The following is a 15637-nucleotide window of genomic DNA, read 5'->3' on the forward strand; positions in this document are numbered from 1 at the left end:
TGAAATGTCAGCGGGTCGCGGGTCATGAGTCGTGAGTCAGTGAGTCGTGTCGGGAGTGTAAAGCGGGAAACGAACCTCCTGCCAGCTGCCTCTGTTGACGAGTAAGTTGCCCTCTTCCTCTTCCATCTGTTTTTTCTTCCACAAACCACCCCCACTACTGCGCTCGCACACCACAAATTGCCCATACTTTTCCTCCAATTAATCCTCCCTCTTTGATTTTTTCCTTCTCTTTTAATATTTTAATTTATAGCCCGGTAGAGAGTCCAAACTTTTCCTCCAATTAATCCTCCCTCTTTGATTTTTTCCTTCTCTTTTAATATTTTAATCTATAGAACAGTAGAGTTTTCTCAGCCAACATCTGTATATATTGTCGGCAGATTAGGGTTGCTGGATCCTTTTCTTGGGAATCCAGAAGATTCTGTAATCATATTCGTTCATTGTATATCGTGCAATCAGTTTTCATGATCTTCATATGAGAGATGCATAACTTTTCTCACAAAAATATACGCAACATATATAAATCGTATACAAATACTAGCGTCAATCGTTTACACGAGCTACAATAGATAGTTACAAGCAAGTAATGTGTTGTCATGTAAAATCTATATGCATGAATGGCCTATAATCACTAACACAACTATGATTTTTCGTTCATCAATTATGAAAGACTTGCATAAAAACAGGACTCTCAACCCAAAATAATAACGTTCCAGACCTACATCTTGTTATGTATTTTAACTTTTTCACATGGCGCATCATAATTAATTTCCGACACTCATCTTGACATTTCCGCTCCTCTCATTAGTCATGGTTGATTGAGTTTATGATAACAAAATAAGCTCTAATAAACGAGAGAATAGGCCTTGTATTGTATCTAATGTATATCAATGAAAACTATGAATACAAGAAGACATACAACTGAGACAGCTAAAAATCTTAATAGCCAGTACTAATTTAAGTTTTACCTGCCTGGAACCGACCACGCGGTCAAAATAGTATGCAGCTCTTTTTCTCTGCCTATTACTGTGCTTGATTTGTTGGTTGTGTGTCTCCAAAAGCATGCTTCTCTTTAGACTCTTTTTCCACCTAGTAATTGGGACACTGTTTAACTTTTTACTGTCCACAGCCATGCAGCATCTGTTGAATTGTGTGCTAATACAAGATTCAAACGGTGTTTTTTTTCTTCAACGCATGGGTGATAGGTGCATGCCAGCCCATATCATGATCATCACGGACAAACATCAGCTCCTCGGTTGGACCCAGTTTTAATTTTCATGACCCCTGCAAACCTAATTCGGTCCATTTATTAATACCTTTACTTGAAAAAAAAAAAACCTATTCAGTGTTCACTGCATTATCATTGTCTATGGAAGGAAAATCTTCGGGCAATTGGTTCTGTTTGGTCCTATTTTGCTTTACACTCGTAATAATTAGAATTGGTCTAGCCGAGGAGTTGATATAGTTCGAAACACGTGATAACTTGTTATTAAATGGTTACACAAATATGATTACGTGATGTCGATACTTAAGATCATCTCAATTTTATTTATATACGTGTTATATTATAATTTTCACGTAAAATTAAAACTCGTTATATACAGGAGTTCGAGCAGTGTTCACAAAAAGATGACACCCTTGGATTATTTTAAGCAAGGGTTGGATTGAGTCAAAATAACATAGGTTGAGAAGGAAGTTTGTCAAAACCTATTAAGAATTATGTAGTGCTACTTTTTTCTTCAACCTATCACACCTTGTGGCATTACACACATAGAGATAGGTTTTAAATTAAATAAAACCACCCAAAAAGTTTGAAAAGTTGATAGGGTTGGTTTATGCTTGGGGATGAAGCAAAGGCAAAGATAGACCCCATTCCATGAGTCAGCACGTGAGCAAAGGGAACAGTCATGCATGATTAGGGTTGGGACAAAAGGACTGCAGATAGAGGTTGCAATGACCACCTTAGTTGCTTGTCAACCAAGTGATAAGTTAATGATATTTTAATTTTGCCCCTCAAAGTACACACTTAATCTTAATGGGGGGGTTTCACTGTCCTTATCCTTTGTCAAATTATTTTGGTTAACTGTTTATTAAATACAGAGTATTTTTGTCATTGTTTAACAGAGATTTTTCATGGAAATATCAAAATAGTTGATGGTGGACAAACTCATGTATAACTTCTATCGATTTCAAATCTCAGGGATCAAAGTAAGGAGTTATACCAATCTCAAATACCATTTTAGCTAAAGTGCCTCCCAAAAAAAAAAGAGGTATTAGGGTTATAATCATTTCTAATGACGTTTCTTTTAAATCATGCACCTACTCCTTGTATTATTACTATTAAGAATCTAGGATTATGCACCGCATGCTACCAAGGCTTTAAGAATCTATGACTTGCATACTTTATACGAAAATGGCAAATTCACATAACATCCAGTGAAGGCTATTACCCTTACTTGCCCTTTCAAATTATCCGAAAACGCACTTTAGTTTAATTGTTATGTGGGCAAACTTTTTAACAAGATTTCTCCTTAGACGGTCAACGAAGGACAAGAAGGCCCAAAGTGGCACAGACGAGTTAAAATTTTAACCTAAAATGATTAGAGCAGAAAAACTATTTTTAAATTAAAACTTAAATTTCTTGAGCTAAAATCTTAAATTTTAATTAAAAAATTAGAGATGATCTTAGTATCGGATGGACTAATTAAAAGTAAACCTTGAAAAATGAAATTGGAACTTAGAAGGAGGAGAACCCATGAGGGCACGTGGTTTCTAGACATGAAAATTCAAAACGAACATCATCCGCTGCCAGACTTTGCATTACCACATCCACAACCAGAACCGTCAATCGCTGTGACTCATTCGCATACAATTCACATGTTCTGCGCTTTATAGCGACCAATGATCGTGACAACATAAGTTGGACAGTTTTTTCCCACCAAAACCAAAAAAAAAAAAAAATGAAATTTCTGTAATCTGTATCACAGATATATACAACGTTCCTTTCATAATAAACTAGCTCAAGACCTGTTTTTTTTATTTTTTTTATTTTTACAATGCGATATTCTTTATTGCTTTAAACCATAGGAAAGAAATCAAACTCGATACAAGAGACAGAGACATTGCTCTAGCCAACTAGCATAACCTACATCTTGTAACACACTACTTCAAATGATAGAAAATTAGAAGAGCTCGGTATAAATAGGTAGAGGCATTACCCTAACCAATTGGCCTAACCCACATCGTGTAACCCTGCCAAATGGAACTATTCAAACAAACAAGAACGACATATCACCAAACACTTCCCAGGCAAACAAACAGAGAGCCGATTTATTAATGCTGCCAAACAATTCTGGTCTATTTGGGAGTGATTATAGGAGGGCCAAATCACATAATCACTTCTGGAGACATAAGCTCATGAGAGGCTTTTCCATAAATTATACTGCAAAGCAAATCTCGTGTGCTTCTCCCCAGAAGTGATGGCCTCTCAACAAATGCTTTCCCGACGCGTTCCTTCGAGAAGTGATTTTGGCCTTCCAGTAATCGCTTTCACGACAGGTTCATCAATCCGAATACAAAAATCAATTTGGAACCTTCAAATGAAACATAATATGCAATTGGATATGTTTAACCAGGCAATCCATGCGCTTATGCTCTTAACAAGCATTATTTCTTCAACAAACCAACCATTGACTAAATATCTTAGAAACGATACATTACAGTTCTTTTTTCCTTCCATCTCCAATGCCTTCAAATGAATATTCACAAAATGAGAGCGATGTTTCCTTGATCAACTTTAAGTCGCACAAAATAGATAAATTTTCAATATTTCCAACGTTTTTACTTAAACCAAGATGGATTTCATGCATCTGCAAGCCTTTTAACAAATGCCGGAAACATCCTTCTTACCCCATCGCGTACTTCTGCGCCCAACTGCGAGCAGTGGCTTCATACTTTGCCCTGTCCGTCTTGTACATGTGTGCAATTTCAGGGACAAGTGGGTCGTCTGGGTTGGGGTCTGTCAACAGAGAGCATATGGACAGCAGCACCTGAAACACAATTTCATTTAGCAGACATTAATAACCTATATATCAAATAAAGAAGTTATTGAACTGGAATTAGTGCCGTTATCAGATTAAAAGGAAGCCATCGTAACTCCCATCACACAAAATGGTGACATCTCATCCTATGTTGAGCATACCATGTTACTTCCTCCATATTTTAACTCCATCCCATAAAATGATGGTATCCCATCCTTTTTTGGCCACCCCAACATGCTTTTGCCTTATCACTCGTCCCATCTCGAGTAATACAACAGAACATGGAGTGAAAAGTAGGATAGCATGGAAACGCACATGATGCATGCATCTCACATCACCAGTTGCAAGTCACATGATACAACATGACTTGGAATAGAAGTAGGATTATTAGGATGGAGCCACAGGACATCTCCTTTTAATTTGATAAGGGGACAGAAGCCACAACTCTTGTAGTCCCACACACATGAAGAATTCTGATAAGAGGGATAGAAAACACAAACCTTGGAAATGGTTAGTGCCGGGCTCCATTGTTCTTTGAGAATATCAAGACATATGCTTCCGTTGCTATTAATGTTTGGGTGAAAGACCTTGGTCCTAAATGCAACCTGAAATGTAACTTGAGTTAGAATCCAAATTCTAGACTACCAAGAGATGTACTCAATTAACGATGAAACAATAACAAGATGAGAAAAGCATTAGAATACACACACAACTTGAGTTAGCTGCTAAAATTCTTCCAAAGACAATTTAGAAGCCAAAACATTAAAAAGGGCACCTGCTATCAATAATATCATCTCACAATAATCAGCTCTTTGTTGTAATAGTTTTAAACGCATTCTAAGATAAACTACATCTAAGGAAAACTGTGGGAACACCGGAAACACCATGCAACTTTACTGAAATCAGAAACGCATCTCCCCGAATATCTGGAATAACTCTGAATACGAGCATTATAAGATAGATATCGATTACAGAGAAGTACTTGGTCCATAGATTCAATACAAACAGCATGAAGTGATATACAGAAACCAAATCTTTTTATGGATGTTCATTATTATTCTTATTACATTTTTTGTTTGTATTTTCAATAAAATGAACAAATTAATTGCTTAATGATTAAAACATCAGTGGCAAACTGTTGGTGAATAAACAACCTAACGACTGAAGAGTAAATCAGCTGGTAAATATCCAAGTCAGATTCCACTTAGTATCATATAACACTCTCACTAACACCCATAAAAGCTAAATGCGTTACCAGTGACCACCAACACTACTTAAACAGGCACTATCTCACACACACATACAGAGAAGAAACTATTTTCTTCCTAAGAAAGTTGGTTGTAATTACAATATGACCTGGTACAACAATAATGCAATCTACTTAAATATGACTCATGTCCAAAGCATCTGCAACTTATAGTCGTTTGGAAGATAAAATACAATTCCAGAGATAATACACATTAAGTTACATTCACAGCAATTGAAGAGAGAACATTTTAACAAAATCACCTGCATGTATGAATAAACAATAAAACACTGTTGCAGTTATCCATTACACCCATTATACGACTCACAAAAGCTCACGTCTCATTTATGACATTGTATGGAGGATAAATCATTTATGATATCGTATGAAGGAATATGGCAACTACAGATGTATGGAAACATAAGGATTCGATTTTTCATTTTTTTTTTTTACCTTCGGAGGCTTGAATGGATAATCCGGAGGGAAATGGATTGAAACTAGAAAAACACCACCTGTGTATGGGCTATCAGCAGGTCCCATAATTGTCGCCTGCCAATGGAACATGTCCTCAGCCACAGGACCTATAATCCACGAAAGAGAACCCCAAAAGAAGAATGTATGCCAAGTTCAGTAAAGTGATCAAAATATATGCATACACCTCAGAAAGATAAGATGCATAAGCCAGCATACGAGATGGATGCAAAACTTGTTACAATGAAAATATCCTACCACCACTTTTTTACATCAACTAAACCATTAAAGGATGATGGTTTCATTCCCAATTCGACCATCCACAAATTTCCTACATCTTTAATAACTGATAAAGCAAAGGGTTAAATCTCAGTTTTTTTTTTTTTTTTTTTTTTTTTTTTCAGTAAATAAGTTCACTTTTGTAAGTCATTCCACTTTGTTGGGTTAGGTCCACTCACTGATTGCCCACATCAGCTTATTTTTATTTATTTATTATTAAATTGTGATCAATGTTATTCCTTATTTATAGGATCTCTTACTTAATTTTAGGATTGAATATAAGAATAAAACGTTGTTTCTCCTTCTTCCCACTCTCAATCCTACTCTCAATTCGTATCTCAATTTTTTATTCTACTTCCATCACAATTTAATTGTATTAACTAATTAATGTTGTATTCATGGATGATAGGTGTACTAAGTTTTATTTATTTTCGTATATTCTACCTCCATTACAGGTTAACCGTATCTTATTCAACCTAATGGTGTAGGTATCATGTATGATGGCATATAAATAACTATTTTTAAGAAAGTGGTTAGATTTTCATGTTTAATATTCAAATTAAATAAATTCAGAAACATGCACTAATTAAGTAGAAAAATAGGAAACTGAACTAAATCCTAACAGCTCAAATTTTTGGACCTAGATCAAACTACCCCTTTTTTCCTGCCAATTTTTTGCTAAAATTCTGAGCTGCAACGAGTTCAATTCAATCGAAAAAATACCGCTAATCCCCTGCAATTAGAACTTACCATCTATAATTCTAAAACAATTTTAAATATGGCATCCAAATTTAACAAAAAGATAAGGTATTTGTTGAAGGAGAAGGAGCAAAATACCAGCACTGCATGAGGTAGGCGGGTCCTTCTGCAAATCCTTGAGCTCCTTTAAGATGCGTTTAGATGCCATGACAACACCTACAAACACACTGCAATCACACAAACACAACATGAAAACCCAGAAGAGAAAAAAAACCCTAATCAAAACCAGATCGCCAGCCAAACAATCACAAATCAACACCCAAAATCCAAACCCTAATTTCCCACAAACACAGATCAAAGCGGACACCTTAAAATCGTACAAAACAAAAGGCAGAAACAACAATTCAAGAAAAATTGAGAATTGGATGAAAAGGTAAAAATACCAGGAGATTGCACGATTGGGATTTGACAAAATCCGAGATTGAACGAGCTGAGAAGGTAAAAAATTTGGGGAAAAATATTATGTATTTTATACATACATATATATATATATATATTATATAGAGAGAGAGAGAGAAAAGGATAAGAAAGAAAAAAGACCTGTTTCTAGAATTTTCTATCATTATATTCCAACTTGACTTAGGATCCACGTCCATGCCCCCCACTTATAGCTAATTACAAAATACACCCCTCACACACGTACTTTAACCGTTTCGCCACCACACCCTCTGCTAATTTGCAATCTGGTCCCTTTCTGTGTGGATCCTTGCCTTTCTTTGTATGGACTCATCAAAGGCATCATGATTGAGTGAGTCAACTTGACTCTACAGGGTTGATTGGAATCTTCTTACCTCTCCATTTTTATCAACGGGGTGCCTAATTCGATGCCCGAACCCGGAATCCATCGATACCTGTTAGCATGAATGGGATTCGGAATCGAGATCTGTCGACTATCTTAGAGTGGAATTCAAGTATTTTGATACTCGAGACATACACGCAACGGTGTTGCGTGCACTAATTTTTGTAATGGTTATTTTAAAAATTGAATTTTTTTTATTGTTGAATTGTTAATCCTTCTTACACATCTCTCATGTCGTGCATTTCTTATATTTTTTTATCACATTTTCTGACTTTACTTACTTAATGAAGATTAATTAAACTTGTTTTGGGTTAGGACAAATTCAATTTGAGTACATCCAAGTTTTATCCTTAGAAACAAGAGTAAAAGGCCGCCAACAAGATTTCCTAATTTGCATGGGTTGGGAAAGGAACATCTATCGTACGTAGTCTTATCTTTGCTTCGCAAAGAGATTGTTTTCACGACTTGAACCCGTAACCTTTTGATCACAAAGGAGCAACATTTCCGTTGTGCCAAGAAAGAGATTCAAACTTGAGACTTCTTTCAACGTAAGAAAAAGATTTCATTACGTAGCGGCAATACCAACCATCGATTACTTAACATGTAATCTGTCTGCGTATTTAGGCCATAACTCATAAGGCGAGGAAAGAAATCAAAACAAAAAGAATGAGCAAAAGTTTATTGATTGTAAACAAGTTTCTCAACACTAACGAAAGATCCACGCACCATGAAAAGAACGAAAAAAATTGAACATCAAACCAGATACACAAGAAACAATGAAATCTTACATACCCAATCGACATATGATATCATGGCTCAAACCATTTCTCCTTCATCTAACACTACCGGCAGCTATTTGTCCTGCACCCCATTGAAAATCTCTTTCGCCTCGTCTTAAGGTAATCCCGCGATCATGTCAGAGAGTCAAGAAAAAAGTCGGGATCTAAAGCATTATCCGAAACATAGAGAACGCGGATGGAGATCATCGCGGATTTTATTATATGGGGATAATCTTGTAATCACATTTAGCCTTGTTTCCAAAATCAACTTCCCTTTGCTTGGCATCGCAGTTTGAAATGATGGGAATGCCGTTAAAGAAAATTCCAGCAATGGGGAAGCTAACGCTTCCGGTCATGGCCAAATTCAGTGTCATCTCCCTATTTTTTATGTCGGTTTTGAGTTGATCTACATCGTCTTTGGTAATCCCAAATTTATTGACCTTAATGGTTGCATTCAACGACTTCGTGTTCTTCTGGCCCTGAGCAAACTCAGGAAACCCGGTGATACCTAGTGGGACATGCGCAGACGCTACCTTGATCTTGAAGGCACCATACTTGAGGTCAGTTTTATCATTCTTGTTAAAGAACTCCACAAGAAAATGTACCTTTCCCCTCAAGACAAGTTTATTGTGGTCTTTAGTAAAGTTGAGGCTGGTGGCGTTGAATCTTCGGATGTAGATTTCTGGCAGATACGAATGGAAGATGGCCATGGAAATGAAAGCAATAATGAGAGCGAGAATCACAATGGCGAAGAAGACCAAGCAGCACCATGCGCAGCAAGCGTAGCCTGCACGACGCTTGGGGCGCTCATGGTCAAGGTCAGGAACCAGATAGGCCGGATCGCGGACCTTGCTGGGAGCTGAGGCAGTTTCAGAGATGGCAACATGCCGCGCACTGCTGGCCTTTGATTGGTTGCGGCCAGGAGGTGGAGGCAAGGATGGACCGTCTGCCATTGTTGGAACTCTAGCTAGCACCTCCTAGCCGGATCACGGAGGAAAGCAATCGACGATAAAGGTGACGAACTTTTGAAGGATGTTTCATGTGTTTAGAGGAACATTGTAGTTTTCTTAGCTGAAACTGAGGAGGACCACAATCTATATACGGAAAATCGGATTTAGCATGCAGAGGAAACTGGGATCGACAGGCTCGGAGAGAAATTGACCTACAACGGAAATGCGACCCCTAAATACATATATAGCCTCCTATTTCCAAGGGCCTAAAAAGTGCGTCTCCGTGAGAGTAGCTTTAGACCAAGCGACCAACATTTCCAACCACATTCTCTCTTAATGTGATGATGTGTACTTTCAACGTCAATTATATAGTGATTAAAATGTGATTATGGGATTAGGAAATAAAATACAAGAAATGATTTCTGCCCGTTCATGTTTATTTATGTCACTCGATTCTTTTTTATTTATTCATTCTAAAGTTTAGAAATAAATATTGATGTGCGGAAATCACATCCCTAAAACAAAAATCAGACAAAAACTATTGAATTATCAAAGATCGCCGCATTATGTTAAAATTCATATTTCAACAAATCGAGAAAAGAAATTAAAAAAATAAAAACCCACCTAAACTGCTTAAAAAAATTTGACAGTTGGACTGATAAATTGCCACTCTACAAAGCCATGCATGTAATTGAATAATTCCTGGGAAAACCTTAGGAGGCATGTACAGCAAATGTAAGGTTCAATCATGAATTTCTCAGAACCAGATAAATGAAAACAGCAACAAGTTTGAGTGGTCAAGGAGTCTGCACAGTTGAGTCCTTTGATTTATTCTCTTTCGGAAGATTGCCGGTTCTCTGAGTCGGATTGCCGGATTTCTTCAATCATTCTAACAACTTCTTCCATGGTCGGTCGCATATCTGGCACCTTTGCCACGCACGCCATTGCAATTTGCAACATTTGAACCATTTCTTCTTCAATGTTTTGGTACCTCATCAGTTCAACGTCAAATACCTCTGCGGTCCACTCCTCCCTGACCACGGACTGGACCCACCGAGGAAGATCAACCATATCATCACGCCCCGGCGACTGGAGTGGAGCTTTTCCAGTCAGCATCTCAAGGAGGACGACGCCAAAGCTGTACACATCTGATTTATGAGAGTGCTTGCGGGTTTCAATCACTTCTGGAGCTCGATAGCCTGCACTCCGAGCAGTGGCAGGAACATTCATGAGAGGAGTCAGGCCAACATCAGAGATGCACCCATCGAGGTCTTGGCTGAGAAGGACATTTGTGGACTTGATATTTCCATGAGTGAATTTCGGACCACCCACGGAATGAATATGAGCAATTCCCCTTGCAGTGCCAAGGGAAATCTTTATCCTCGAGTCCCAGTCTAATGAAGGTCTTTCAATTCCCCGGTTTCCTGCCATCAGATACAATAAAAATTCAGCGTGGTGCACCAGACGGTGCTTCAACAGACAGCTGAATTCTCTATAAAGGTGATCTAAATAGGCTGTCCCAAATAGATCCATGTACAGACTTTCAAAATAAAAGTGATTGCCAATACAGAAAAGAAAATTGAAGGTAGCAAGCTGCTTTGCATGCTTCAGTTAAATGAAAAGAAGTTGCTGAATTCGGGAGTTTGTAATCTTGTGTATTGGTTATGGAGACAGAAAGTAGGACGGTAACCTGATCTTTTATTATGCATAACTGATTAGCATGCTTTACCATTAAACAAAAGGGAAATAGAAGTAGTTAGGAAAAGTTATATGCATCCTTTGTAAATAATGTGACTTTCAGTGTCAGTAACACTCTGGTTGAGAGTGGGCTATCACAATGCCTCGTCCAATGAGGTCTAGAATATCATTAGGCATACGGAGGTCAAACCAAAATTCATATACTCATTGGATGCAAGCAGATTAAATGCATCCGAGTTGCAAAGCATGTAATTATAACTCTGAAATGCTGATATAACATCATCATCATCAACTATGCTACTAAACTACGTTGACAAAGAGCTAATAGACTTCAAAATGTTAAATTTCAGGACAACTCTATCTTAATTTAAAAATTATGTTTTTCTAAGGGTATCGGCAGAAATTATACACTCTTCATGGTAACTACCTGCATTTTCTCTTAGATATGTACATTAAGTTCTCACTCACAGATAGTAAGGCAAAGTGTGTTTATTTTTATGAAAGAGATATAAAAGAAAGAAATAGAGAGCAGTGACATGCATACCATGCAAACGCGCAGATAAGCTCCCATTTGAGATATAATCATAGACTAGCAGCTTCTCGTCCTTTGAGTAATAATAAGCACGGAGTGGAACAACATTTGCGTGCTGTCCAACCCTTCCCACAATCTCCATTTGCTGTTCAAAATCCCTCTTCCCAACAACAACTTCCTTCAACCTTTTAACTACCACTGTTGTTGCCTCCTCTAAGACGGCCTTATATGCAGTACCATAACTTCCCTTTCCTAACACTTCAGCTGAAGCCCTCAACAAATCGTCAAGATCAAAATTGTAAGAACAACCTTCAAAGAAAACTAGTTTGTTCTTCTCGGGTTCTTGCACCCCACTCCCAAACTCCTCTTTGGGCTTCTCACTCCTTCCGCCGGTAGAAGACTTCCCTTTCAGTACACTTGTTCCTCCGTTGTCTTTCTTCTTTAAACAGCAGAGAACTATAATTAGGCCTAACAGCAACAGCAGAACAGACCCTCCAGCTGCAATAGCAATGATGTGTCCCAACTTCAGCTTTTTCTTGGAGCTTTTTTTCTGGGGAGCTGGTGGTGGTTGATTGGAAGTAGGAGGTGGCGGAGGAAGGACGATGGAGCAAGCTTTAAGAGGTCCTCCACATAAAAGTGAATTTCCCACAAAGGATGAATTGGGGAAATGTTGAAGGGATGGTGGAATAGAGCCATTAAGATGGTTATAACTTAAATTTAGACGCTTGAGCTTAGGTAGCTTAAGATCAGGTATAGGTCCAGAAAGGGTGTTGTTCTGGAGGCTCAATCCTGTGAGTTGTGTCAAATTACGTACCGTTTGTGGTATGTTTCCTGTTAAGGAATTAAATGACAGATCCAAGACATTAAGTTGAGGTGAAAAGGAGGTAGGAATGTCACCAGAAAAATTGTTACGTTGGAGGTATAAGTACTGAAGCGCAGGAAGGGAGGTAATATCGGAAGGAAGGTCACCACGGAGGAGATTAGACCGAAGGCTAAGAATCCGGAGGGCATCTAGCTTACCAAGGGTGTTTGGTGGGACAGAGCCCACAAGTCCAACTCCAGGAAGTCGGAGGGAAGTAACCCGGATGCCATTTGGAGTGCAATTGACGCCAACCCAGGATGTGCACACTGGGGTAGCAGGGTTCCAACTAAAGTTGCGGCGATGGGGAACAGCATCAGCAAAGTCAAGAAGAGCTTGCTTATCTGAAGTCAGGTCAGAAAAAACCACAGGAAGAAGAATGGCAATGCCAAAAAGGAAAGGGATAACTGAAAAGGGACAGAACTTCATGGGGAGCTGCTTCAACCAAAGTCTACGAAAGTGAGTAGAAAAAAATCAAAATGCAACCTCTGCAGGGCTCACAATCTCCTGATCAGCAAGAAAACGAACAAATCAAGATTAGGGATCAATAATGCAAAGCATTTCATACATTAAGAAGGCAAAATAACAAACAATTTGCAAGGACGACATGAAACACCGAAAAGTAGTAATAATATAGCTCATTTCACTTTGCCTCAATGCTAGACTGCATTTAAATTCAGCAGAACAAATTAAGAAACAATCTGCTTCCTTTTCCCATAAATAAGGTACAAAAAGGTATCAGCAAAATCGGGTACGCATCTGTTGGAAGCTAAGTTACATACATTGTACACAAGTGGGTGAGAAAGGTAAGAATTAAAGACCTTTACATGCATTGCTGTCTACTATAAACTGATTGCATTACAAAACATGACTAAATTAGCATAATTATGGATAATTGATAACTCAGAGTGGTTCAACCACCAAATGAAGAAAAACTAAAGAAATTATTTGACCAAATTAAAACCTAATCCAACAGTCACAAGAAAAGTGGGGTTAGTCCAAAGCAACCACATTGACCAAATTCAACATTTTAATTACGGTAAAAATGGATGAAACTGAAAAAAGAAATTGATGGGCTGAGCAGAAGTTCAGTGGAAAAATAGCAGTAAGGCATTCATGCAAGGAGAGAGCAGAAAAAAGCGCTTTTCACAATGGCAGCCATAGCAAGTTCAGATCTATAAGCACTTTTTTACCTGCAGTTTGCAGCGGAGAATGCCGTGAGACCTGAGGAGCTGCCTGAGCTGAATAGCAGAGGGTAAAGCTTCTTCCTTGAAGTAAAAAGCTTCAGATGCAATCCAGGCATTAGAAATTTCTTCTGAGATTATCACTTGCTCAGGAGAAATGTTGGTGCAAAAAAAGCACAAAAAGTCAGAGACTTTTGAGATTTGGTGGGAATTTAAGCAGGAAAAAGTGCTTCCGGTTTTCTTACCGGACAACTGCGCAAGGGGGAAAGTTCAAAGTTTGGTTTTGGAGATGAGAAAAGAAAAATTTTGGGTTTGATTATAAAAAAAATGGAAGGAGGGGAGAAAGGAAAGAGAAAGAAGATGAATAAATGAATCGATAAGAGGGAAAATGGAAAGGGGAGATGAAGAGGATTGCACTGCCCTTTGTGTGTGTGAGCTGTGTGCCCCTCGCACTCAATGAGTCTGCCGGGAGAGACAAAGCCCAGCTCAAAAGTATTACTTTTTCGTTTTGTTTTGGCTTAACGCACAATATTTTAATTTCTTCTGAAAAGAAAGAAAAAAAAAAACGACAGTCTAAACAACTCTAATTCATGAGAACTTAATGCAAGAAGACCCTAAGCTAATAAGACTTTTTGATTTGCAAAGATCGAGAAATTATTTATCGTATGCAACTTTACTTTTATTTTTCAAAATGTATGTTTCCATCATTTGAATTTGTAACCTTTCGATCACAAAGAAACGACATTTTCGTTGTGCTAAAGTTCACACACATAAGAGTTTAATGTAAAAAAGGTGACCGCAAACTAACAAAAGCTTTTATCTTTGCGAGAATCGATAAAAACATCTATCATACACAAATTTCTAAAATACTCTAATTTATAAAAAAAAATATTCAAACACGAGTACGAGAGAACGACTACAATTTCTTAACCATTTAACCAACTGACTTGACCTAATTTGGCACAATACACAATATTATATAATGTACCTAGTGTTGCGGTTAAGCTCGTTTGTTTGTTTCTCATTGGTTGTGTTTGGCTGCTTTCCTCAGCAATTAAATTCTTCAGGTTTCAGACTCACTATAATACAAAAACAAAGATTATTATTATGTACATGCAGTTTTATTTCTCATTGTATTTTGGATTGGATAACTTACCTAAAAATTGTATTTTGATTTGGATTACTTACCTAAAAAAATTATTTTGGATTGAACATACATATGAAATTAGTCCTTCTTAACTATTAAACACACAACAATGTTATTTACACAACTCTTTTTATCTCTCACACCTCCTATTAATTTCTATTCTTTGATTCTTTTAAATTCATTCGATCAGAGAATTAAAAATTAAGAAATATGTAAGAAAAGTAAAAAGAGCGTATTATACTATCATATTCAATATTTAATTCTCCTATAAAAAGTTCAGTATTTTTAATAGATTATAAAACGCTCATTATTTGTTTGAATCTACTCCACAATATAATATTATGAGTTATAATACGAACTTTTCATTTTTTTTTATACCATCCTCTCATTACCTTGCAACTCATTCTTTTAATTGTATTCAAATCATTAATCAAATTAATCGCAATTCATTCGCTCATCCTTTTGATTATTATCGTGATCCATGACCATTCATAATTCATTGTTTATCAAAAACTTGACTATTAGTTTAATCAGAATAGTGGTTCAAAACTAACACATTTGACTTCAAATGCTCATGAATTAAAATAACTGGGTTTATTTAGTAAGTGTAGTTTGTGAGTGATTATACATATCCAAAATTTAAAAGTTCTTTACCTAAAATAATGATTTGTTTGGAAACGTTTTTAAAAGACAAAAACGCTTTTGATGACAATACTTTTTGAATGAATCCTTATTAAAAAGGCAAGTGAGTCTAGGAAAGCACCTGCAGTGCTTTCTACAAAAAACACATAAATGATGCTTCTTACATAAAACACTTACTGTGCTTTTGGAACCCAACGTATAGAGCTAAAATCCTCACTGGATATGTGTGAGATGTTTGCCATGTTTAAATAATGT

At 37.2% G+C, this 15637-nt stretch overlaps 2 protein-coding genes and 1 pseudogene across 4 annotated transcripts; all 3 read right to left on the minus strand.

Annotated features, from left to right (window-relative positions):
- Positions 1-3582: 3582 nt before the first annotated feature.
- On the minus strand, positions 3583-7321 carry LOC137715090 (ubiquitin-conjugating enzyme E2-17 kDa). Of its 2 annotated transcripts, none has more exons than XM_068454315.2 (5): positions 7176-7321; positions 6871-6959; positions 5737-5864; positions 4538-4642; positions 3583-4046 (listed from the first exon to the last, which is right to left on the minus strand). In XM_068454315.2, exons 2-5 carry the CDS (start codon positions 6938-6940, stop codon positions 3903-3905), a joined length of 447 nt encoding a protein of 148 aa, XP_068310416.1. In that variant the 5' UTR covers positions 6941-6959; positions 7176-7321; the 3' UTR covers positions 3583-3902. The 2 variants fall into 2 exon arrangements, with proteins under 2 accessions (XP_068310416.1, XP_088547726.1); XM_088691600.1 differs by having other exon boundaries at positions 6871-6948; positions 7176-7274.
- A 922-nt stretch (positions 7322-8243) lies between these two features.
- Positions 8244-9491, minus strand: LOC137715659 (uncharacterized). The gene has a single exon (XM_068454996.2). The coding sequence runs from the start codon at positions 9321-9323 to the stop codon at positions 8589-8591; it is 735 nt and encodes a 244-aa protein (XP_068311097.2). The 5' UTR covers positions 9324-9491; the 3' UTR covers positions 8244-8588.
- Positions 9492-9983: 492 nt separating this feature from the next.
- LOC137715759 (putative inactive receptor kinase At5g58300) lies at positions 9984-14022 on the minus strand (annotated as a pseudogene). The gene is made up of 3 exons (XR_015961030.1): positions 13603-14022; positions 11563-12916; positions 9984-10744 (listed from the first exon to the last, which is right to left on the minus strand). The product of XR_015961030.1 is annotated as a putative inactive receptor kinase At5g58300 (transcript).
- Positions 14023-15637: the final 1615 nt, after the last annotated feature.

The sequence above is a fragment of the Pyrus communis genome, chromosome 3 (genome assembly GCF_041283825.1).
Source record: "Pyrus communis isolate YQ-2024b chromosome 3, ASM4128382v1, whole genome shotgun sequence".
NCBI classification, from domain to species: Eukaryota; Viridiplantae; Streptophyta; class Magnoliopsida; order Rosales; family Rosaceae; genus Pyrus; species Pyrus communis.